Raw genomic sequence first — 26,471 nt, 5'->3', positions numbered from 1 at the left:
TGGATCCAAGTAGTTTGTCTTCTGAGTTTGTATATAAGAACAGTGGGCAGAGAAACAGAGGACCCAGCAGTTGTAATATAACAAATGTTACAATGTTTATGAGTTCCTTGGAGCTCTAGATTTTCCCATTGACTAGCTTTGTTTGTGGGGTCTTGAGGGCAATACTCTGGTGTTGCTGATCTGTATTCTCAGGCAGGCTTTGGTGAGAGGCCACAGGAGAAATAGGCATAGGAAGTTAGTTTCACTGCTGTCCTGGCTGCAGAAGTACTTGCGGGGAAGAAGGTGTTTGGACAGGAAAGCTCTCGGGATTCTGTCTTGAGGTGCTGATTACAAGAGCCTTTCTCTAGAATAGCACTGAACAAAGTATATAGATGGAGCCCAGCTTATACTATTTTATGACTCCATGACTGAATTCTGTCCCAAAGTATACTGCCCTAATCATGCTACAAGATGCAAAGTGGTCAGACTACCTCTATTGTGATGATCCTTGGTTCTATGTCTTCGTAAGTGATCTTCACTTTTTTAGCTGCCTCTTTGGCATGAGCATAGGTATCGGCAGCCACGGTGCAGACGATCTGACCCACACAAATGACCTGCAGGAAAGCCACATGCTGCTGATTAGCTAACGGCAAAGACTCATCAGAAAGGAATGATCATTCCCACATTTTAACATTCACCTGCTGGATTTTGTGGCCAAAAAGAAAACTATTTTCTACCTATGAGAATAAAATTTAAACCAGTGGCTCCACTGGGACTTAGGGGACACAAAAATTGGTTGCAGAACTTAACTCTCTTGACTTTCATGATCTGCCTTCTGCTGTCTTCCCACTCCTCGTCATTCCTGCAGCACACACAGTGATCTGGTCAACCTGAAATTCTGCTTTCTTTCAATGTCTGTTCTTTCTTAAATTTGTTCTAATTAGTTGCACATGACAGTAGAATTCATTTCATACATCATACATAGATGGAGTATAATTTCTCATTCTTTTGGTTGTACATTGTGTAGAATCCCATTGGTCATATAGTTATATATGTACATAGGGTAATAATATCTGCTTCACTCTACTATCCTTCCTAACCCCATACCCCGCCCCTCCCTTCACTCCCCTCTACCTAATCTAATGTCTCTGTTCCATATTGCTTCTCTTTCACAGTTATTCAGAGACCTTCCTTAAGAAGACTGATGACTTCTGATCAGAATCTCAAAGGGACCCCTGATTTAAGAGAGAAGTGGAGAATCACAGAGGTAGAGGAGTCATTGGTTTCCAGTTTTTGTGGTGTGCATGTAAATCTGTGGATGTTACAGTGGCAACTGATAATCATTTTGGTCTCTCCAGCAAAGTGTTAAATCATAAACCATGCACAAATCACACACCTCATTCTGTGCATAAAAAATCTCTCCGTGATGGTTATTATCCCCTGGAACATCCTCTGCTGTGATTACATCAGCCACACCTGGAAGTGACAGGGCTTCTGAAGTATCAATTGATCTAGCAGGGAAAACATGATGGTAGATATTAAAGATGCAGAAGTAAGTTCATGGCACAATATAAAGGATTTCTCAAGTAGAAAAAATATATGTGGACTTCATAACTAAATCATGGACCAATAGTCTATGTTGAAAAATATTACTATCTAGCAGGTGTTCTAACTCTTGGTCATAGATTCTTTAATAACTATGCTTAACAATGACTTTTCTCAACTGGTCCTAAGCACTTCAATGTCATGAACAGTGTAGCTGTAAATAGGGACTTTTGGCTGGTGTTAACAAATGCTAGTGGGCATTTCTGGAAAAAAAAAAGAGACTTTTTCCTATCTAGAAGAAGAAATGAGTATTCTAAGTTGACTTAAATATGCAATAGCCTCTCAATTTGAATGTGAAACTGTGAATGCATTTTAGTAACATATGGGAACATCTTTTGTTTCCTTACATGATCTTTGCATGAGCTCTGGTGCTGGTGACTACAGCAAGGAAGAGTTCCTGGTCAAGGCGGGGCATGTCATCACAAAATATGGCTTCCCCTGTGGCATGTTTAATGGCCGATTGGTGCATGACTGGGTGGCCAACTGGATCTTGTGGGGATTGGTGGGGATCCACACACTGTTAATGAACAAAGCAAGTAAAATTTATACTGGAAGTTCTCTCGTATCCTGAAAATTGGATTTGATTTATCTAGCTTACTCACAAGTGAACAAACAAACAAACAAATGAAAACTATAGGTAATTAGATATTCATATCTGTGAATCAGGTTAATGAGTATCCATGAGTTCTATAGTAAGGGATATATTCTGATTAAAATCCCCATTCCTGCCCTCCCCCCCAAAAGAAGACATCATTCCTGTCTTCAAGGATTCTTACAATCTCATTGAGGCATCAGAACACACACAAACACACATTAAAATAAGGCGGTCTATTTCATATGGCAATAAAGAATAATTTACACAATTGATAAAGCGTAACAAAAATATCTAAGTTCCTGGGAGATTCAGGGTGGTTGTCATGAAGCAAGAAGGCTTTCTAGCGGCAGTAAATGTTGAGTCAGGTTTTAAAGGATGGACGGACACTGGTCAAATAAAGGGGGAAATATTTAGGCAACAAAACTGAAAATAATGGAGAAAAAGAATTCAGAATAGAATTATTTGAGTAGCCCTGAATGAAAGCACAGTAGCCAACCAAGAAATTTGTGTGTGGGTGACATTAGGTGGCTTTTGTAGACTCTACTAGTAATAAATATGTAACGGGCATATGTATCCCAAACACATACATAGATTAATAAAAACTTTACCCACCCACCTGGAACATCTGGATTCCTTGTGGTGTTTCTATGGGGAAATCTTCTAAAGCACTCAAGAACTTTTCTGGGATATCCGGAAACTTCTGGGGATCCTGAAAAGATTATTTCACATTTAATTTTGCTATATAAATGATTAACATTGAAAAACATGGAAAAATGGGGTTATCTAGTGGATTCTCTGAGATCTTAGGTTGCAGCTCTGTTGGCAGAAAGCCCTGAGCCTAGAGTTCTCTAAGCTAGTGGGCGAGGTTTGGAGAATAACTACTGCACCCACTTGTGCACACAGAAAAGTGAGGTTGTTTCCAAGAGCCAAGACTTCCCTTCTTGACAAGGTCTCTCTCTTTTCTTTTTAAAATTTAATTAAATTAATTTTTAAAAAACTTTTGAGACAGGCTATCACTAACTTCCTGAAGCTGGCCTTGAACTTGCAGTCCTCCTGCTTCAGCTCCCAAGATGCTGGTCTTACAGGTGTAAGCCACCTGTCAGACTGGACAAAGTCATCATGAATGAGTGCAAATATGTGCACTTCTAAATGGAGGCTGTGCTTTCAAATCCAGGCCAATCTTCTCAGCTTGTATCTCCAAGAAGCAACTGAGGAACAAGCAGTGCTTAATTTACAAGAATGTTCAATTTTAGATTATTTATGATAGTGAAGAAAATGGAATTAAATTAAATATCAAACAATAGGAAAATGGCTTAACACAAAGACTGGATTAGTCACTGTGACAGCAGGATGCAATATTCTGTAATCATAAAAAAATGGTTTTGTAAGAGTGTTTTTATGATGATGAAGAAATATACTTCAGGGAATATAGTTAAGTAAAAAAAATGCTACAGAATTTATGTATAGTATGCTTCCAATTTAGTAAAAAGAAATTGAAAAATATCAAAGTGTATATTCTAAAATGTTAATAGTAATAGTAGATTATTGGATTACAGTTGATTTAAAAAAGTTTTGCCCCTCTCCAATACTTTTCAAGTTATTCCAGGAAATAGAAAAAGAGGGAGTTCTTCCAAATTCATTCTATGAGGCCAACATCACATTGATTCCGAAACCAGACAAAGACACATCAAAGAAAGAAAACTACAGACCAATATCTCTGATGAACCTAGATGCAAAAATCCTCAATAAAATTCTGGCGAATCGGATACAAAGGCACATCAAAAAAATTGTGCACCATGATCAAGTAGGATTCATCCCTGGGATGCAGGGATGGTTCAATATACAGAAATCAATAAATGTTATTCACCATATCAATAGACTTAAAGATAAGAACCATATGATCATCTCGATAGACGCAGAAAAAGCATTCGTCAAAGTACAGCATCCCTTTATGTTCAAAACATTAGAAAAACTAGGGATAATAGGAACTTACCTTGATATTGTAAAAGCTATCTACGCTAAGCCCCAGGCTAGCATCATTCTGAATGGAGAAAAATTGAAGGCATTCCCCCTAAAATCAGGAACAAGACAGGGATGCCCTCTATCACCACTTCTATTCAATATAGTTCTCGAAACACTGGCCAGAGCAATTAGACAAACGAAAGAAATTAAAGGCATAAAAATTGGAAAGGAAGAACTTAAATTATCACTATTTGCAGATGACATGATTCTATACCTAGAAGACCCAAAAGGGTCTACAAAAAAACTACTAGAACTAATAAATGAATTCAGCAAAGTGGCAGGATATAAAATCAACACGAACAAATCAAAGGCATTTCTGTATATCAGCAACAAAACCTCTGAAATGGAAATAAGGAAAACCACTCCATTCACAATATCCTCAAAAAAAATAAAATACTTGGGAATCAATCTATTTTGAATTCTTCTATAGTGATAGAATATGTAAAAGTGTGCAATATATGACAATATATAATAATGAATATAGATAAAATAAAACATATTTAATAAATTATACATATATTTATATATAGAATATGCTACATAATATATAATAGAATATATAATTGTATATAATTGTGTATAATAATAAGATATATCAATAATATTTATAGAAGAAATACTGCTGTGGAAGTTATTTTAAACGAGGTTGAGTAAGAAAAAACTAGTTAACAGAAAACTTGAAGCAATCTAAACATTTAAAAATAAGGAATGGATCAAATAACTGTACAGTCATCCATAAATATGCATGCAACCATTCGGTCACAATGCCACTGAGAAATATTTAATGACATTGAAAGATGTTCATATTACTAAGTAAAATAAGTAAGCAACTATCGAGGAGTGGCTAGCACCTTGCCAGGGTCCGTTTGCCTGCTCAGAGGGATAAGCCTCTGAAGAACTTAAAGTCTGAAATAATTAGTAAAGAACAAAAGGCAGAATCACAATCACGGTTTTAAAGGATGGACCACCTGATAGGTTCAGCCACACAGGAGCTGGAGCTGGACAATTAGAAAATGGCTCCTGTGGTTTATTTAAGGGGGTACATCAAAGGCAGGGATAAAGTTTCAGAGGTGGTGTCTTGCTTCGTGATGTCTGGCAGTCAAAGGTTGACTGGCATATTGGCAGGTCACACCCATTTCTGAGAGGCTGTGTGGCTACAGCAGGTCACCCCATCTCTGGTCCTACATGGGACCTTCCTGAGCAGAGCTCAGGGGGAGTTCACATGTTTGTGGGCGGTCTTACCCTGTGAGATTGCCACGGGAAGTTCCTAATACCAGGCTTTCCCACTCACTGGCTACCGTGCTGAAAATATCCTCATGTATATATAGTTCACAGATGGGTCTCAACAAGCAACGTCTATTGAACAGTTATTAATATGCACACACATACACACATCCATAAAGAAGGGTTTAGAAGCATGTTTACTAAAATATTAATAGTGGTTGAATAAGGATGATGGGGGTCACAAATCATTTTTTTTTCTTCCTTTTTGCTTTACTCACATCTCCCTTCCTCCCTCCCCCCCTCCCTTCCTTCCTTCCCTCCTTTCTTCCCTTCTTCCTTCCTTTGCAGCACTGGGGATTAAAGCCAGTGTTGCTCTATCAGTAAGCTACATTCTCAGACATTTTTTCATGTTTATTTTGTAAATGGGTCTTGCTAAGTTGCCCAGACTGGCCTTGAACTTGTGATCCTCCTGCCTCAGCCTCCCAAATAGCTAGGATTACATTAACTCATATTTTCTAAGTATTAAAGAATTATTTTTATGCAAATTTGTTTCAAACAAGGAAAAGGTATAATTTACTTACTGAAAGCTTTTCACCATGGTTAGTTAACCTCTTATTATGTTTTAGCACTTTGTCACATGGATCATAGGGCAAATAGACTAACAAGGCTGCCCCCTTCAGAGCCTGGGGGTACAGGAGGGGAAAGGGGAGGAGAAACCACTCCAGGTCCAGAGGCAGGGCTAGAGGCTAGGAAGCACCATGGAGGGCACCATGCCAGGTACACTCAGTGTATTATCCAAACCAGGCAGGGAAAGTCTTCCTGTGCAGACCCATGCTCAGAATGACAAGGAACCAGAGACCCAGAGAAACCATTTACCATTTTGTTCAGCCCTTGCCGCACTTTGAGGTAGAATTTGAAGAGTAAGCTGATGATGAGTGTCCGCCGGTATGCCACCATGCCACCCTCAGCTGCCGGGGGAATGTGGATCTCATCCAGGACCCACTGGCACGCGTCACTCAGCATCTCGTCATCCCACTGTCTATCAGTAAGAATGCAAACGTTTCACAGAGGGGCCAAAGACAGTGCTACGATTTATCATCTCTGAAACTCATGTTGAGATTTGATTGCCATTGTGATGGTGTTGGAAAAGGTGATTTAAATCTTTAAGAGAGATTAATGCAGTTGAGAGACTGGATTAGTCACTGTAACAGCATGCTGCTAAAAGGCAAGTATGCCACTGTGTCCTCTCTTCAGCCAACACCTGCTTGCTTGCTCTTCAACTTTTTGCTATAAGTTGGAGTGGAAGAAGCCTTTGTGGGTGTCATGCTCTTGGACCTCCAGCCTCCAGAACCCTGCGCCAAAGTAAACCTCTTTCCTTTATAAATCATCCAGTTTCAGGTATTTTGTTATAGCAATAGAAAATGTACTAAGACAGATAGATACGAAACTGATAGGGCAAGGAAAGATGGAGTGCAACCTGTAACCATTTTGGTTTGTGTGTGTGTGTGTGTGTGTGTGTGTGTCTGTGTGTTTGTGTGTGTGTGTGTGTGTGTGTGAGAGAGAGAGAGAGAGAGAGAGAGAGAGAGAGAAAGAGAGAGAGAGAGTTGGGGAGGTACAGGGGATTGAATCTGGGCTCACATGTGCTAGGCAACTGCTCCACCACGGAGCTATAATTCCAGGCATCTGTAATCATCTATGAAGTCTGAACAAAAGATTCTCAAAATACTTCATTAGCTTTTTTTTTTTTAAGCACCTAATGCAGGGGCTCCCAAAGTTTCCTTACTGAATTCTCCTTTATTATTTTTTTTAATGAAATGAGTTGGAAATATTGATTTACCTCAAATAGCTCAAGTGAAAAACAAAAACAAAACAAACAACCAAAACACTACTAAAAACAAAGCTTCCTGAGACCTGCAGCTCTGTCTATCTTGTGCTCTGCTGTGTCTGCAGGAACTAGATCAGTGTCTGGTACACACAGTACACTGCATAAACATGGTAAATGACCCAATGATTGAAGAGAGTTGGAAAAATTTCACGAACGAAAATTTGTACAGAGTTATTTTGGAAGCATAGATTTATTTTCATATCTGAAAAACCTGGCATTAATTGCTAGTATTGACAAAGAAGGTTAAATTTTGATGATGGGTTAAATTTATTGTAAAACTGCAAGTTGGAAGAATTTTTAGAACTTACTCTCCAAATGCTAGAGGTCATGAGAGTTACAAGAAAAAGACAATGTGACTTTTTAAAAATATATTTCATGTTCTTTAAGTGGAGTAAGAATATTTTCAGATGTCTTAAGTCCCAGAATTAGAGCTATTTACTTATTTTACAGTTGGTTCCTTAGAGGTACCACCTACTCAAACCATGTGATTTATGCATAAACTTTACTACAGAAACTTGCAATAAAAGAATCATTTTATCTCAAAGGCCTGGCTTTTGGGTGGCTTGTACTTTCTTCATCCAATTCTGCGGTGCTTAATTTTTTTTAGGGGACTATACGTATGTTTGAAACCAGAAAAGAAATTTCCCAAGTACATTTTTTATTAAAACATTCCAAACAGAATGGCCCACATTCCATGTCCCAGACACGCCATGACATACCTCCCGACCAGCCGTCTGCAGGTTTGGCTTGCAGAGAGCACGGTGGGGCCAACACTTCCAAAGAACATCTGGAGCTCCCGGACTGTGTTTGTGTTGTCTTCAAACTTCACGCTCATCCCGGCATTGACAATGGCAAAGGCATTCTCTTGCCGTTGGGCCAGCCGGAGCCCCGACACAAAGTGCCACTGGAGATAGAGAAGGGGTTAGTGCTTATCTCCACTGATCTACTTGCACAAAGAGACACAGTAAGTGGCAGAGCTGGGGTTTCTGATCTGTCTGGCTCCAGAGTCCCTGCTCATCCCCTGGGCTCTATTTCTTTCAACTCTGGATCGCCACCTGTGGCCTGGGTAAGTTAGTGACTTAAACTATTTGCATTCTAATTTTCTTTATATCTTTATTATTTTTTTATTTTTAATTGGTGCTGAGGATCGAACCCAGTGTCTTGCAGGTACTAGGCAAGCACTCTACCACTTGAGCCACAACCCCCCCTAATTTTCTTTAAAACAAGAAGTTGGGTTGGATCAGCTGTAACGGGGGGCTGCTGTTGGGATGGGGGGACGGTCAGGAGAAAAGGTGCCACTGCCTTGACCTCCTCACTACTCCTTCTGCCCTCAGTCCTCCTCCAACCAATATTATGCTCATTTCTTCTACTGGATCAATATTCTTAAAATATTTCTTTTATTCAAATTTTACCTTGCTTTAGGCCTTCAATGGTGGCCACCTGCTAAAACACATAAGTCCTGAGATGCTCAGTGATGGACCTTGGCTTCCTTCCCTGCCTCACCTCGCAGGCTGTCCAGCTGCCCTGTTCTCTACCTCCCAGCTCCACGTGGTTCTCCTGCCCAGATTGGCCACCCCATGGATTCAGGGCTATCATCTTTTATTCTGACCCTGACTGCCTTCTCTCCCTTTTCAGGGCAGGAGTCTCTCTGTCACCAGCTGTCCCCCAATAGAAACTACTCTAGCTGCCTGTCATTTCCTGTCCCAGGCAATTGGTCCCCCTTTCCCTACCCTACCTTTCAAGCCCTTCCTGTTAGATTTAGAGACTCTGAGGACAGGACCCCATGTCTTTTAACTCTTGTGGTATCTTCCAGTTTGAACACCGTGCTGTGATACATAGTCGGTAGGTAAAGAATCTTATTAAATGATTTGGTTAATAAATGTTGGTTGACTTTGAAACACCTGAAATAACTTTTACTTTGTTAGAAGTTTCCCCTAGCTAATGTTGACTATGTACTCAATCTTGGCTAAGATGCACATTCATCTGAAATCAAAAATTCTATTCACAAAAAAGATTTTGCTTTTGCAGGGCCCATGTACCCTTAGACCCAGAGATAGGGACCAGGATACGATTAGGAGTTCTTTTGGGTTTTTTGGCCCTTTTAATTTAACTTTAATTTTAAATCTTAATCTTAAACATCCAGCAAATCAATATCACCAGAGTACTGGGCTTTAATGTCTATCTCTCTATCCTGTAGGTGATAATTTATTATCTTAAATTAACCCAGGTTATGTGTTCTTAAAGCAGTACCTCTGCAAAACATTAACAAGAAATCTTTAGACCATTTATAAGAAAACTACAAAATAAAGTTAACAAGAGTAAAAACATATTTAGTTCGTGTAAAGGCTATCTTGAACTTTGGCAGAGTAATATACATCAAGCCCACAGAAATGTTTCACTCTTAATTTCTTTTAAATCACAAGAAAGAAATGAATATAATAATAATAATAATGTGTATAGAGTACTGAATGCAGCCAGGGTTATATTTGCCTTTACACAAACATAAATGTATATATATTTATGGAAGAAGGGAGTCATGAAGAATAAAGTGCTGAGGATCCATGAAAGTTATAATGTGACCCTTCTATGAAAGAAAATCAAATGACCATCTGGGAATTGGCCTCCCCCTGTGAGAGGCCCAAAGTCTCCCTAAAGCAGCTGGTTCTGAATAGGGGGCCATTTCCCCTGGAAGCCTGTTTGCAGCTCAGGCTTTCTGCACAGGGCCGGCAGGGCTTCTGTGGGGCAGGGCAGCAGTTCCAGGACCCTCACCTGTGTAGAGTAGGGGATGAAAACGGACAACACAATCTCTTCAGATTTCAGATTGGCCTCTGGTGCTCTCTCCAGGAAAGGGCCATTTAATGGAATCTGCCGTTCTCCTTCTGTTAGAGAAAATGGTCTGGATTAGGTTGAGCTTTTTCACTGCAGAACCCACGGCAAGTGGTGGATGTGATGTCTCTGTGGGAAAGACAGCGTGTAGGCTGGGAGCCAGAACACAGGGGTCTAGTTCCAGCTCCCATCCTGGCTCGCTGAAGCAAGTCATGGCAGCTTTGGGGTCCCATCTGCACAATGACAGGGATGGACCTGATAAGCTGAGGAGTCTTTTCTGTTTTTACAGCACATTTATACACCACTCACAAATTTTGGCCTTAAGGAACTTTAAAGTTATTTGGAGACAATCTGCAATGTTTATATTTCACAAATGGTAAAATTGAGGTTGGGAAAGATTGAATGACCTTTCCATAGTACTAGAGGTAGGACTTCCGGCAGAGGTGGGATTCCTGATATATCACTTTCTCTTTGATTATTTGCATATATGTGTACACACACACACACACCACACACACACACACACACACACACTGTTCTCTTAGTTTATCATACTCTCTTGAGTCACCTTTAAAAAAATAATTTTAATCAGAGAAGAATCTCATACACCAGTAGCCCTATGAATAATATGAGTTTATTTTTATTTCCTGAAACTTAAAATCCTCCCCAAAGCTCAAAGTATCTGAATAAGGACAGAAGTAATGGGTAAGATGTCCCACAAACTTCATTTAGTTTAAAATGAAATTCTTATAAGAAAAACTGCCATTTTTATGAAACTCTGGATTGAAATATGCCATGGAGAGACTACTCATTAGTATTTTTCTTCAACTACTTTGATACTGTAATTTTAACTGCTCACAAGTTGGTCAAATATTTAAGAAAAATTGTCAGGTGCAATAAAAGTATCCAGTTTGTAAGATAAAGGACCTCTGGAGAGCAGACTAACTGATCAAAGTTTCACCCTTTGGAGGTGTGTGATGAAGCAATGTAAACACAGCCTTATGAAGTGAAATTAAATATTCTTGGGTCTCCAGCTAATAATTACAGCAGAAGCTACAAAACAAACAGTGGTAAGTCTAAAGTAGAATACCTGAAGCTTGGCCTCTTACCTTTAGATATCAGGTTGATGGTTGCATTTCCTGCTGCTAAAACGGGATTTAGGTCAGAAAAATGAGGCTGGCTTGCCACATGTCCTCCTAAAGTCTAAATAAAAAAGGATGGCATTTGAAAAGATGTACTTAGTTGTTTGTCAAATAATGAATTCTCTATACAGAGGCCTTGTGTTAAGTTTTTAATTCTCTTCTTTGTGTCACAGAAAGATCTGTGAATTTGGAAGCAGCTAAGTAGATTCAGACAACATATCATACAAGATTCCCACTCTTGACCCCATCCTGAGAAAATATTCCTCTTCCATGTGCAACAAGGAAGAATGATTTCCTCAAAGACTGACTGAGGAGGGTGGAGAGACTGTGGCCTGAGCAAATTGAAAAACTGGGATATGGAGCCTGTCTTGCTGCTGTGAAATAGAATGCTTCTCTGTCACCTTGAACCTTCAGTAAAGGCTATTCCACATTGACTCAAACAAGGGCTCTCTGAAGACTTACGGGGTCAAGTTGAAATTGAGAGGAGCAATGCCATTTAGAAAAGGGACATAAGATGCAGAAGGTGAAAATGAAGGGCAGATTTGGAGGATCAGCCAAAGAGCCAGAGCCAAACAGGAGAAATACAGTGACCCATGACCCCACCAAATCCTGCTAATCTACCCACCATGTGTGGAATGGGGAGTAGTCTGAGCCAATTTTTCTTAAGTTTTTCCCCCCACTGTATTTTTATTGGTACATTACAGTGGTACATAATGGTAGAATTTGTTGTTATATATTTGTACATGTGCATGATACAATATAATTTGGTCAATATAATTTCCCAGTATTTCCCCTTTCCCTCTCCTCCTCACTCTCCTGGATCCCCTTCTTCTACTCTACTGATCTCCCTTTGATTTTTTTTCTCAAATATTAAATAACTAGGAAACCCCAGTAAGCTAGACAACTGGGGGAATCCATGAATGCACATGTGGGAGACACATTTAGAAACTGACCTTAATAAAAAGATCTAAGAGGAGAACCAGCCATAAAAGAGCATCTTGGAGGCATATTTCATAGACTGTTAGAGCTGGACAGTACCTTAGAGATAGTCCATTGGGTTGGACCTTAATTTCAAAAATTAAGAGACAGTGGTTTAAAGAGATCAAATAGCTTCTCCAGGATCATACATCATCACAGGTAATTGGGACTAGGATTTGGGAATCTTCTGACTCTTGTATCATAATCTTGTTATATCACAGTTCTCTTACTTTGAACACCTCCACCCATCCCCACTCTCATATTGAGGAGACATGTTCAACATTGACTTAGGATTCCTCTTCAGGATAGCACTGGTTAAAATGAGCAGAACTGTATGTCTGTCCAGAACTGTGACTTATTTTATCTAATAGAGAACTTACAGCCATGTTTCTAATCTGGGCTCCTGCAAGTGTCCTCAGTTGCTTCAGGAGGGCGCGAAATGTCTTAGTCTTCTCCTTTGGTTGCTCCGAAACAATAATTTGTAAGGCATCATTCAACTGGGCCAGGCTGTATCCTGCACCTATTGTCACCCCTAAAAATAAGATAGTGGAATATAAGCTTAACTGAACTTTTTAACAAGATAGGACTGCATGAAACCAGTCTCTTCAATCTGTCTTCGCTTTCCATATTCACTCAGAACAACAACCAACAAATACAATAATTAAAAATATTTCTGGCAATCTGCTTTACTCTCAAATACTGAAAACAAAACTCCTTTTCTCAGTCATGTGTGCCATAGACTTTAGCACATATCAAGCACAAATAACTGAAATTCAGTACTTCATTTACTTTTCCTAAATAAATTGCTCAAATATGGAAATCTTAGTCAAGGTCTCATAAGGGTTTTTTTGTTTTGTTTTTAAGCTTACAAAGCCTAAATAAAAATTAACCTGAAAAATGTCAATTGCCCATTTGTCCTTCTTCAGTTATCTCTTCTTATTGTTCTCAGATCAAAAAGATAAAAAAGAATAGACAACTGCCATATCTTGGGTCAATTTTATTTGCAGGTATGCTTACAGGGTATGGTTTAAGTAGTGATGTCATCTAGTCCATGCATCCTCAATGGGGGCAATATTGCTCCCAAAGGAGTGCGAAACTCTTTTTATATATAAAGCACCAAAACACACACTGCACATAAAAAAGATATACATTTTATGGGCGGTATTAAAATTTACTAGATGGATGGTTAGGGAAACAGTGCCTATTGCTCCCCGGAGGGACAACAGTAACGAAAAGGGACAACAGTGAAGACCCAAACACTGATTTGGGTCCCACAGGCTCTACCTCCTCCCCACCTCCTCACCACACCCTAACCAAATACTTCCCACACCTTCTCCCAACCTTCTGCTCTACATGGCTGGCCTCCCTTGCCTGATCTCTTCCTGTGAGTCCATTGATATAGACTTTCCAACAGGTTGGTTAAAAAGTGAATAGACAGACTGACTTCAGACTGGCAGGTCAGAGGGGCTATCAAGAAATTGTCTACTTGATTTCTGTTTCCTCACTGGGGAAAACCTTGCTTTATAGGATTTTTAGTTTCTACAGTCATTATCATTCCAGTGCTTAGTCTGGGTAGTGGATGGTGGGATGTGTTTTTCAGATTGCCTTCTTTAGTGTATTAGGTGGAGCAAGAAGACCTGGGTTGGAGCCTTGACCTGGATATGCTAGCTGTGTGATATTGATGAAGTTACTTAAGCCCTTTGATTCTATACCGTCTGTAGGGTAATAGAGATACCATGGCTGCCTGCTATGTCTATCTATCTCTCAGGGTTGTTGTAAAGCATGTGAAGATAAAAAAAAAATTGTTGTTCATAGTTACATTTCAAACAAATTTGTTGTTCATAGTTACATTTTTTGTGGTCAAGATATATGTGTGTGTGTGTGTGTGTGCATATGTTTGTGTATGTATATATGGAATGAACCTTGAGAAAATTTGTGAATCAGAGAGTAACGTGTGACAAGAACCTTTCCTACTGGATAGCACATGTCTTCAGTTTCTTGTTTGGTCAATCCCTAAATACCTGGTGAGGTATGTGACATCTTTCTGCTATTATGGCTCCTATGATGATGTAGAACTCAGTGATGCAGCTGAGTAAATCCATTTGACAATGCTCATAAAAGACACAGGGTAGGTGCTCAGTAAATATCTGAATAAATAAGTGAGGTGAGTTATTCTGTGAAATCTCAAAATCACTCAGCACTTGTGGTTGCTTCCCAACAGCCCAATAGCCAACAATTATATCTTATTTGTGAAAGAAGGTACTTACCATCATCTGTGGTGGTCACAAAGTGTAGTTCTGGAAGCCCAAGTGGAGATATAAAAACTGGATGGAATTCATCTTTGAACTTAATGGCGGGTCCTTAGGGGGAATAGCATTTCAAGCAATCAGAAAAAGAAGAAAATGGATGCTAATACATGTCAGTTACTGATAAGCCAGAATGAAAATTGTGATGCTCGTAACTTATATTCAAAAGAAAGCAACAAATCATTCTAAAGGATCATGAGTATCATTAACAAAATTGAATTGCACTTATGAGGAGTTTCAGAAGAGACACAGAGTTTAGGCTAACCACTCTAAAGAACAGGGAAGCAAACACTAACCCACTGTAGTGTTCCCCATGACAAGCGGGGCTTTCGGGAAATTGGCTTTCAGCTCCAGAAGGTCGTCCAGGGTTACAGGGGTGATCCAGGTAGTCCTCTCCCCTTGGAATGTCAATCTCCTCTTATTTGGATCTTCTGCCATTCTCTGCAGAGAAGCAAATGTAACACACTTTCAAGCAGGGCTCTTGAACACAAGCCATGAGTGTATCCACAGCTCTGGGTGTCCAGGTGGGCTGCATTTTAGCTTTCTGGAGAGACCCAGCTTCTAGGGATCGCCAATGAGTCATCTGTTGATAAGATCCATATGGCACTGCTAAAGAATCATCATGGAGAGTGGCCTAAACTCCATTTGTATTTGTGAAGTGAGTGTTCGAAGAGGAAATAGCACAATGTAGTGAAGGTGGCTTGGCCTGGAACTAAGATGCCAGGCTTCCTGCTCTAGTTCTGCCCAACAGTGACTCAGAGGAGACTCATCTTTGGGGATGAGATTTTCTGCTGGACAATAATTGTTTATAGACAAAATGATCCTTGAAAAGCATCCCTTAAATCACTCAGCAGGAATTGCATAAATGGGTTTTTTTGAACAACTGTCTCTATGTCTATATTTAGATATGTGCGTACAGACAGCTACACTAGGCATGTAATTTTTATTTCTAGATTTGTACCCAGGATGCCCAAGTTCTTACATTCTGAGAGGTGTGTGGGGACTGAGACCTTCTGAAGCCAGTGGAATCACCTCTCTCGTGCTCTCTCCGGGCACAGAAGAGAGTGGCAGACACACTGCACTATACACGTTATTTTCCCTTTCTCTTTCCCACCCTGAGTTGAAATTACAGAAACTAAATGTAAGAATAGTGTGATTCTGCTATTCTAAGTGTCATTGGATTCTTTTTTTAAAAAATTTTTTACTATTTATTTTTTTAGTTCTCGGCGGACACAACATCTTTGTTTGTATGTGGTGCTGAGGATTGAACCCGGGCCGCACGCATGCCAGGCGAGCACGCTACCGCTTGAGCCATATCCCCAGCCCATCATTGGATCCTTCCTTCACTGGTTTTACAAATGACCTTTAAGATATCTCACAGAGTACCAATGACCTTGGGTGAGTCACTGTACTCTGGCCTGAGGCTCTTCAGTTGATGGGATTCAACCAATGCATCCTGGCAGCTGATCCTGGCAACACCACTCTTCCAAGCTGTCTGGTCCACTTATCTGAATAAAGTCCCTAAAAATGGGTTTTTTGCTCCATTATCTTGGGCACACTTCCCAATTTAATGTTAAAGCTTAGTAATTTCATAGTGTAATACAAAAAGGCAGATACCATATTATGTTAGGAAACAATAGAAGTAAAGTATCTTACTATCAGTTCAGGAGGGAATATAGGCTCCTGGGATGGGTCCAATGGCTGGAATTCATCTTCATCATACAGTTTGGTACATATCTCAATGAAACAAAACAAAACACGGAGTTACTGAGCAAGGTGCAGGAAGATTTAAGTGTGAGACTCCAGAGTCAGGGCCTCTTGCTCTGACATGTCCTGACACAGAATGAGGTTCCAGAACCACAGGGCATCCCTCAGTGGAGTTCTTCCCACTCTCTCAGGAGCACTGGGTGATTTCCCAGCTTGCTTAATAGACTCTGGTTTTCTTCCTCTGGTGTCAGAAATTGGGTTTCAGGTTTCTGTTCTGGGTCCCAGAAATCATTTGCAGATATTTTTTTTTTTTCTGGCTGGAGCATGAGGGGGCACTGCTGCTCAGTCCCTCTTAGTGAGGGGAATGGGGATGGTTGCTAAACTCAGACTAAGCACAGAAAGCCTTGATGCTTGGGAAGGGAAGCAGCCTGTGCGACCAGCCTGGTGTGAGTCACGAACCTCCTAATTTTTGGAGCTCTTTGAGGCTTTTGATGATCCCAATGCACTTATTTTGCATTTTACTTACTCACACTAACAGAGAACTCCTTTGGGTTTATATGGATGTTTTTCAGCCAATCTCAACTGAAGTGGAAAAGCCAGATACTTACTTTTTCTTGTCTGTTTTCAAGAGCCTGCTCATCTTGATCCATGCAACATTTTCCGGATCCTTTCAGCTGACAAACACTGGATTCCTTAGGAGGAAATGCAGTTGAAGTCAAATTTATTAGTTAGTTCTTTAGTTACCTATCTTAGCATCTGGCAGGTTAGGTAACCTGCTATCTCTTCATTGAACAATTAAATAAAATAATAGGGAGTGAACAGGACGGTGTCAGGATGGAGTCCTGTAAACAGTGTCATTCCAATATCTGGGGATGGCAAAGGTGTGAGAGGCGGGTGGAGTCAGCCAGCAGAGGCTTCTATTGGAACTGAGATATGTGAAGTGTAGTTACACTGTAGTAACCAACCCAACAGATTGCTTTTTGTCATCTTAATGGTGATACAGCATGTATCTTTCTTGAAAACTTTCTAAATATCAATATAAATGAAGCCTGAGCTTATTATTAGTTTATTGGGATCATTTTGAATTATTGAGATGAAAAGCATTTAACGTTAATTTTTAGGACATTTCATGCAGAAATGCAGAGTTTGGGGTCAGAATTTATTTATTAGTTACTACAACAATCAGACTTATCATTCCTGCTTTCCCTTTTCAATGTGTAAACACTGGCAAAGGGTTTGTGGCAATCTAGAGATGTTCTTCATACATAAGTCAAGGGGAGGCAGCTAGGATGTGGTTCAGCGGTAGAGCGCTTGCCTCCCACGTGTGAGGCACTGGGTTCGATCCTCAGCACCACATAAAAGTAAATAAACAAAACAAAGATACTTCGTCCATGTATAACTAAAAAATATTAAAAAAATAAGTCAAGGCGAACTGGATCTAGTATCTGCTTTAACACATATTAGCAGGGTTAAATTCGGATTATAAAACCCATCCCCAAAAGATTTGATAGATTTAAGTATTAGAAAAGTTTCATACAGTGCCTGACACATAGAACTACAGCCAAAGTAGCAGCTGGTATATCTTACTTGCAAGATCATTTCTACAGAATTAAGAAGGGATTTGGATTTTGTGTCAATGCTGTACCCAGTAAAGGAACTAACTATAAGTAACTGAATGTGGGGACCCAGTGTGAGAGAGAGTCTAAATATCTAATTTTGTCTCTATCTTTGTACAGATTATTTTTTTGTCACCAGAAAAATAATCACACTGTAAGAGGATGAATCAGACAAGCTGCTTTTGAAGGTCAAAAATGGTAGTATATTGCCCACTCATATGGTTCCACATAAATAATATCCAACCCAGGAATTAAAATAAAATAGCCAGTAGTATGTAGAACTTGAAAATTTTCAGTACTGGCATTAAAATATAACTTTTAAAGATTTTATAGTATTTGGCATGAACTTATGTACCTTGAATTGTTTTTAGCCAAAACATTATATAAAAATTAATTTTTACTATAAAAAATGGGTTCTGGAAAAACACCCCTACTGAAATTGTTTCAAAATATATCTTCTCCTGACATTCAACTTTCTGAAAACAAGATATTTCAAAACTACCTGCTCCCCCATATGCTAAATCATTTTTCCCCCCAGCTTCCTTTGTCTCCTGTGGTTCCTGTTTCTTGACTTGGAAGGTGACCTGGGTTCCTTGCTCTTTACCATCTGGTGGCTATGATTCTGGCAATCCTCTTAAAAGTGATTTCCTTGTATCCACATTTGCCACACTGGTCTGGGTCGTCATTCTCTCCTGTGTGGGATATGGCACTAGTCCATGCCTTCACTCCCAACATGGCTCCCCAGGCTTATCTATAAGCAAATGCCAAGAATTTTTCTTCCAAAATTCTGTTCTCATTGTGTTATTTCTGGCTTGAGAACAATGACCAATTTAAGGATAAAAACAAGACAGATGCTAACCATTTATTTAAAAAAAAAAAAACAAGCTGTAGGTATTTAACAACTTTCAGTGGTTAGAAAAGGCAACCTAGAGTTATTTTAGAGATTAGTGAATGCAATACATTATTTTATGCAAAAGATCATTAATGTAACAGAATGGGTAGTCTTTTTTTTTTTTAACTCACCACACAGAAAGTTTTCCCACTTTCTATAATTGGTCGGTATCCAGTACATCGGCACAAATTACCTGATTAACAAGGGGTAAAGTTTTAGAAAATAATATAGAAATACATTGCATATCTGTACTTCATGTTTTCAGTGGAATAGTTGTATTAGTATTGAGATTCTTTTTTTTTTTTTGCTCCCTAAAGCCAGCAAGATTTTTTAGAAAAAAATGTTTCCCTTGGAGATGTTCTTCAAAAAATAGATTTTGTGGTTACATTTTCTTCCTGAAATACCACAGAAATCTCCAAAGTTTTTCTCAATCCTTTCTGCTTTATTTCCTGCCCCTATCCTAAGTTGTATATCTGCATCTCCATATCATCTATGTGTCCCTTCATCATACCTTTCTCTTGCAGTCTCCCAGGGGAAGAGGAATTGGGACTGCTATAGTGTGGATAAGTGTCTCCAAAGGCTCATGTGTTAATGTCTTGGTCTGGGTGGCGCTACTGGTGGCAGAATTATTGGTGAGTTTTTCTATGTCTTTAAATTTGGGGACCCTTTCACAATAGAATGTATTATTTTTATACTAAAAGTATGTTTCAAATTATTATGTTCAATTATAGTTTAACAATTTCAGAGGGAGTGTGTATATGTGGATCGGGCAAGTTAAAACTCCTAGAAGAAAAGTGTTGCTTCCAGTGAGTCACAAGGGAAGTTGGGCTGTGGGTTCCCTCCTTTCTTTTTAGAAGAAGCTGAATGGCTGCAGACTCCATAGTCTCTTTCTTTTTGCTAAAGAAGAAAAAACATGGAAGGATGTGAATTTAGAATTCCTTAGAGTAGAAGGAAGAAGCTGAAATTTCTAGAACATAACTACGTGGTATGAAATACAAGTAGTGGGAAGGCCATGGACATCTTCTCTCTGATAAGCTGTAAGCTAGTAGTAAAGGCTGGGGCGAGCCAGTATCAGGGCTTTTTGTTTCATTTTGTTCAGGGTTACATAATCAGTGTTAACTGTATTAAAGACTGCTGAAGAAAAGATAACTGCCCATTACAGACATTTTTCTAATTCTAAGAAGAAGAAAAAAGATGAAAATTCAAAAATGTTATTCCTTTAGTCTTGAAAGGAAAAGCCTAGATTAAATTAAGCAGCGATTTTTATGTTGGTTGCCCATTTTAGAACTTATAAGCCTATACTAATTACATTTATTTGAACTTTATTTTATATTATTGTTTTTCTTTCTTTTGGGGGGTCGTGAACCAGGACTTGGTGCATATAAGGCAGGCTTTCTACCAACTGCACTATATTCCCAGCCCCTGTATTATTGTTTTTCTTAGAATATGACCATGAGGGCTGGAGATATCGCTCATTTGGTAGAGTGCTTGCCTCGCATGCACAAGGCTCTGGGTTTGAACCCCAGCACCACACATTAAAAAAAAAAAGACCCACAAAGGTTATCAGTGTGACTAATATTTATAATTCTAGAAAGAGAGCGAATAAATATACTCTTCAAGTTATCTACAGAGAGCAAAAATATACCCTTCAAGTTATCTACAGAGAGCATAAATATAGCCTTTAAGTTATCTACACCTAGAACAAAGTTGTCTGACTCATCCACTTAGCCAAACTTGACAGTACCATCTCTTTCTTGGTGGTTTCTATGTTAATCACAGGCACAGAATCATGAAAGGTATAATTTGTCTCTGTAAGATTGCCTCATAATCAAATAAACTGACAAAAAGGGCAAATCACAAGACCTATGCTTTTCAAACTTCTTGATATCTCATTAGTTGCTCATTATTTCACTGAGCAAAAATTATCAATTGCTCAATCCATTCAGGTTATAATTGAAATTATCGACCCATATTTTAATAGTGTTTAACTAGAAACCAAAAAAGTTGTTGTTAAGTGATAAGGGAAAATATTAGGGAATACTAATATGCCACTTCCTATAACATTTAAATTTAATGTCTATTTAGTTGTATTCTGCATCTTTTCATCATAAAACTCAGTTTCTATCCAGGTCTGTTTATAGAAAAGAACAAAGAACTTTCCTATAATACCTAGAAATTTACCTTAATAGCTTTCTTCTAAGAATTAGTGACCAGTCACCATGAAATTAGTGTTGTTACAGAAAACTGCATTTGTTCCATCAACAAATATATTAAAAAATGTTCAACATCTCTAGTAATAAAAGAGAAAAGCAAATCAAAACTACTCTAAGATTTCATCTCACTCCAGTCCGAATAGCCAAGAATATAAGCAACAATAACTGTTGGTGAGGATGTGGGGGGACAATTCATACACTTCTGGTGGGACTGCAAATTGGTGCAACCAAAATGGAAAGCAGTATGGAGACTCCTTAGAAAACTTGGAGTGGAACTACCATTTGATCCAGCTATTCCACTCCTCGGTTTATTCCCAAAGGACTTAAAAAAACAGCATATTACAGGGACACTGCCACATCACGATAGCTAAATTGTGGAGCTAACATAGATGCCCTTCAATAGATGAATGGATAAAGAAACTGTGGTACATACACACAATGGAAAATTACTCAGCATTAAAAGAGAATAAAATTATGGCATTTTCAAGTAAATGGATGGAGTTGGAAAATATCATGCTAAATGAAATAAGTCCATCTCAAAAAACCAGGGACTGAATGTTTTCTCTGATAAGTGGATGCTAATCCATAGGGGGGGGGCATGGGATAAATGGAGGAATTTTGGCTGAGATAAAAGGGAGGGGGAAAAAGGGAGGGGTAAGAAAGACAGTGGAATGAGATGGACATCATTACCCTAGGTACATGTATGGTTGCATGAATGGTGTGACTCTACTTCACATACAACCAGAGAAGTGAAAAATTCTGCTCCATTTGTGTACAATGAATTGAAGAGCTTTCTACTGTCATGTATAACTGATTAGAATAAATGAATGAATAAATGAGTGAATGAATGAATGAATAAAGTAGATAAGTAATTGCCATGGTAGGAGGTTGGGAGGGAGAGAATGGCGGGGTACTGATTACTAAGTAGTTGTGGCATTTCTTTTCTGGGTGATGAATATTTTCTAAAACTGATTGTGGGGATGATTATTCAACTCTGAACAGACTAAAAACACTGGATTGTACACTTTAATAGGTGAATTTTATGATAAGTGAATTTCTTCTCAACAAAATTTAAAAAAAAAGAATACTGCATTTGTCAACATAGCTTTTTCAGGTATATAATTGTTTTTGTTCATTTAAATTTGATAGCTCTTTTGCCTCAGGAGATCGAATTGCTAAGTTTATTTGATAACTAATTGTTTTTATGATTTCCTTGATTATCTTATTATAATGAACCAACCAGGGCATAAAGATACAAAGTATCTAAAAAGTCTTTCCTTTTTGCAAAATTAGTTTTAGTAAGTGATGTTAATGAACTATTCAGACAGATTAATTAAAAAGGAAACAGCACAATCTTGTTCTTCCAGCTTACCTAAATTTCTACATTTAGAAAAGATAGTGTTAGAAAGAGCCCATCTGTGTGTCTTTGCAGAGTGACAAATGGCTCCACCAAAAGAAAAGTATTAGTCAGGAATCCAGCAGCATGCCCATTCCTGGCATCATTGCTGCCAAACAAAGACAGCCCTTTCTAGAAATACTTCGGTCAGGACAGGTACTAAGGAAGCCAGGAGCCTGGAACCACGAAGCTGCGCCACTATTTCTCCCATGAGCCAGGGTCTCTGTGTCTAGCTTCCTGAGCACTTTTTACTCTGACTCCTGCCTACGCAGGGCCAAGATGACTCACCTCCAAGTGCTTCCATTATCTGCTCAGGTGTTGGCTCTGGGTGGTTCCTGAGCAGCGTGTAGATAGACATCACCATTCCCGGGCTGCAGAATCCACACTGTGTACCATGACACTTGGCAAGTCTTTCCTGGGAAGCAATGGTACACCCATCATTTATGCTTTAGACCTCTTGTTTCCCTACCTTTGTTCCCCAGTCCGCAACAAAAGTTGTAGATTCCACTTCCCAGAAATAACTGCAGGGTAAAAAATAACCCCTGAAAGGAAAACACTTTATTTCTTAAAATCAGATGTGTATTATTTTTGCCCTCAAGAAAAGCAAGTTAATTAAGACACTTTGCTATTTGGAGCCTGTGAAACAGGAAGTGTGGCTTAGAACAACTAATGTGCTTTGGTGTCATTTTCATGTGAGTTTTGGTCCCTCTGGCACCTCCTTTGTTGTGTGAGTTTGGCTGATTTACTTGACTTCTTCATCTATAAAATGAAGATAATGATATCTATTTTACAGGATCATTATAAATAGTTGAATATGATCAAATAATTTGCATCCTCTTCTCCAACTATATTTCAGAATTTTTGATGAATTTAAGGACATTATCTATATAAATGTTTTGGAAATTGTACAGTGTTGTTTAGTAGTGTTGTACTATTCATGTACTTAATTTACACAATTTAACCATTTACACTCAAATACAACAGAACAACAGAAAAAGAGAAATGACAATTTACTTTGCTCCTTTCAAAGACCCTATGCCATGATGACATAAATGGGAGACAGGACCGTGCATCTGTCCTGTGCACCTCTCAACGGCTGCTCAATGGTCCGGCTTGAGTGTGATGCAAATGTTTTCAAATAAATATTTTTTTCAAAGAGTGCGCCTCTTGAAATGAAAGCCAAACGCTTCATCTGTGGCTCAACTTAAAGGACAGACATTGTTCTAATGCTAGAAGACAATATGGCTGTGTTAAATTTATTGCTAAAGGCAATTTATTTCAGATGTGGCATATAAATCCGGTTGTAAATGTGCTTGTAAATGTTTAAAAACTGGCTCTCTGGGGGAAAACAAGCCCTGATTTATATTTTCTGCCAATTTTCATAGTCTAACTACCTCCACCTCCATAATCCATATTATTTTATAAATTAGGTAATTGTGAGTGTATATAGTTTGATTTGTTAATAGGTATGTTTTAAGACTGGCTTGTGAAATTCCTGCACTCTGACAATTCATGCTCACAAGTCAGTACAAGCCTGCTCCGGGGCATTGCTGAACAAATCCCACCTTTGTACTCTCAAGAACTTCAGAGAAAGAAATCCAACAAGTATAGCAGAAAGTGTTTGCATAATTAAGGTGATGAGCCAAGCATAGTGCAAGATCTTAAACAGAAAACAAAGCCATTAAGTTGATGGCTGAAAGACATGCATTATTAGCAAGTGTCCATCAAAGGTAACGAGCTGTCAACCAAGCTTGGGAGTTCCAAGCACAGCCTTCCAAGAGAAGGAATCTCAGGGGAAGATACGCTTTTATAATTTCTTTTTTCTACATAGTGCTTTTAAAACTCATCCCGGGCAGAAGTTCCTCTTCTAGTATATAAAACTAACATTGCCATATCTTTAGATAGTCCTCTGAATTTTAGTCAACACCTTGTTATTTTAGTTTTGTTTTATTGTGGCATGGTGTACTGTTACTTGTCAGACGTTTGGAAAGCATTTGTGCAGTGTTCTTATATATGGTTGGGCTCCCTATTAGAGTTCAGTTTATCTAAAAAGTGAGGGGAAAACTATTACTTTATAAATCTTTGGTTTCTTCTTTCATTTTATTCTCTTTTCAGACTGGACTTTTCTTTTGGTTTAGGGCAAAGATGGGGCTGAGAAAGTTTCTTGGGGTTAAGATCTATTACAATCAATGAAAGAATTTTTAAAAGATCCCTGAAAAGAGCACTAGCAAATGAAGCACTGAATGTCACAAAATAAGAATTTAAAAGCCTAAAGGATGTCAAAGTTGGTGACCAAATGGGAGGTCACTAGACTGGGGTGGGGGATTCCCATACCATCAGCTGGTCCCAATCATTGTGCTCTTACCTGCACGGGATGAATCCTGGTTTTGATGCTCCCTACACCTTCCACAGTGGTGACAGCGGCCCCGTACAGAGAGCAGATGGGCACCAGGCATGCTGTCACGGGATAATGGCTGCAATGGAATGATGTAAAGAGAACACACTGGAATTGCAGGAGTGGGTGACATTTGGGGGATGGTAATTCAGTCCAGGAAGAGTCACAATATTTTATTTCCCTGGGAACACAGAGCAGACTAGCTATAGGGACATGCACTCCTGGATATATCAAGAAAGGACCTACATATAGCTGGTAGAATGCTAGAGAGGAAAGGAAAAGAAAGTAAAGGCTTTCAAGGACTTCTCAGAGACTTCCATTCTCCAGTTCTATTTTATTTTTTTCTCATTCTAGGGAAAGGAATTCAGAAGTTAATATGTTGATTTCTGAGAACTACCATGGGAGAAGTTTAGCCAAGTGATTCTCAACCATGAGAAGTTTTACAAAATACAGATACTCTTGGTGTATTAAATTAAATCAGATCAACTAGTGACATTTAACACTCCTCAGATGACTTCAATGTGTGGCTGAGTTTGAAAGGCACTGCATCCTGCCCTTGTCTTGGCCAACTGTCCCACACTAGTGTCTATTTTAATGGCGTGGTAGGTGCGGTGAGCACTGGAGTCTCATCTCATTGGTTGGGCATGGGATCCAGACATCATTAGCTAAATTTAGCTTGTTGAGTCCCACTCAGGCTAAGTCCCATCGTCTTTTCAGGTGTGGGGAGTGTTCCCTTTTCAGGGAATGATTCTTCTACCCAGGCTGAGGGTATGACTGCCATTCTTCTGAACAAAAACCAAGTTCCGCTCTTGGTTCCACCCTCCCTGAGAGATCATCAAAGCTGTGTGGAAGTCACTCAGCTGACCAGTGAGGGACCCGGGAAGAGAGCTTGATGTACAGAGCTAGGGCAGACCCCAGGCACATTGGGCAACAGATCCATTTTTGGTTTTTATGTTCTCCAGTTCCTTCGCTCCTCTTAGTCTTCTCTTCCTCTCCCATTTCTCTCTGTGACACTTCCAGTGTTCACTGAGCTCCTCAGTCTTATCCTGGAGCCTCATCTAGGGAATAGAGGCATGAGCTCTCTTCACCTGCTGGCCGAGACTGCTCCTCTGATCTGCATCATTCTCACCTCCATTCAAGGATCGGTAGGTGAGAAACTACCAATCCTCCTCCTCCCCTGTGCTCTGGATCCCATTTACTCTTGACCTCTCATGGACTTTCCCTGTCCTCCATTGTTTTACTATCCACTTCCTTTCTCATTTCCCTAAATTCTTTTGCATTGAGAAATAAAATCAAGTGTTGGCCGTGATAAAACAAAAAACAAAACACTCAAACTCACATCTCTCTCTAGCATTGACCCATCGTTTTTCCCTTTCTTGCTCAAGTTTCTTCAAAATCTCTCCACCATTCCTTGCCTTCCAAACATGCCTGTGGCAACTGGATTTTACCTTCCGGCTCTATCCTTCTGCCAACCTTGCCCTGGCAGCAATCTAGTGTTCCCGGGTTAGAGTTAGGTTTAGGGTTTGAGGTTAGGGTTAGGGTTTCACAATAGTGATCACCGCTATCTTCTTGGAACCTTCTCCATTTGATAGTCTTCCTTCAACTTTGGAGACTCTTTTGGTCTCCTGTGTGGGGGCTTCTTTCTTTGCCCAGTTTCCTTTCTATTGTCCTACAGTGTCTCACACTTCTA

At 39.3% G+C, this 26,471-nt stretch overlaps 1 protein-coding gene across 2 annotated transcripts in view; it reads right to left on the bottom strand.

The window, feature by feature from the left end:
* Positions 1-26,471, bottom strand: part of LOC113190164 (aldehyde oxidase 4) — a 56,894-nt gene that overhangs the window by 23,957 nt on the left and 6,466 nt on the right. Inside the window, exons 4-19 of one of the 2 annotated variants that reach the window (XM_026399329.2) lie at positions 24,752-24,860; positions 22,675-22,801; positions 18,909-18,970; positions 16,878-16,961; positions 16,219-16,299; positions 14,859-15,003; positions 14,524-14,616; positions 12,637-12,788; positions 11,246-11,339; positions 10,080-10,189; positions 8,030-8,214; positions 6,302-6,464; positions 2,796-2,888; positions 1,932-2,101; positions 1,376-1,490; positions 471-593 (exon numbers count right to left, since the gene is read on the bottom strand). In XM_026399329.2, the coding sequence (XP_026255114.2) occupies positions 471-593; positions 1,376-1,490; positions 1,932-2,101; positions 2,796-2,888; positions 6,302-6,464; positions 8,030-8,214; positions 10,080-10,189; positions 11,246-11,339; positions 12,637-12,788; positions 14,524-14,616; positions 14,859-15,003; positions 16,219-16,299; positions 16,878-16,961; positions 18,909-18,970; positions 22,675-22,801; positions 24,752-24,860 (1,906 nt within the window). Of the gene's footprint in view, positions 1-470; positions 594-1,375; positions 1,491-1,931; positions 2,102-2,795; positions 2,889-6,277; positions 6,465-8,029; positions 8,215-10,079; positions 10,190-11,245; positions 11,340-12,636; positions 12,789-14,523; positions 14,617-14,858; positions 15,004-16,218; positions 16,300-16,877; positions 16,962-18,908; positions 18,971-22,674; positions 22,802-24,751; positions 24,861-26,471 lie in introns of both variants that reach the window. The other variant, XM_077799184.1, reaches the window with a different exon arrangement.

The sequence above is a fragment of the Urocitellus parryii genome, chromosome 1, assembly GCF_045843805.1.
Source record: "Urocitellus parryii isolate mUroPar1 chromosome 1, mUroPar1.hap1, whole genome shotgun sequence".
Taxonomy (NCBI): domain Eukaryota; kingdom Metazoa; phylum Chordata; class Mammalia; order Rodentia; family Sciuridae; genus Urocitellus; species Urocitellus parryii.
Note: the sequence above shows the minus strand (reverse complement) of the source record. Positions and strands in the feature narration are given on the sequence as shown.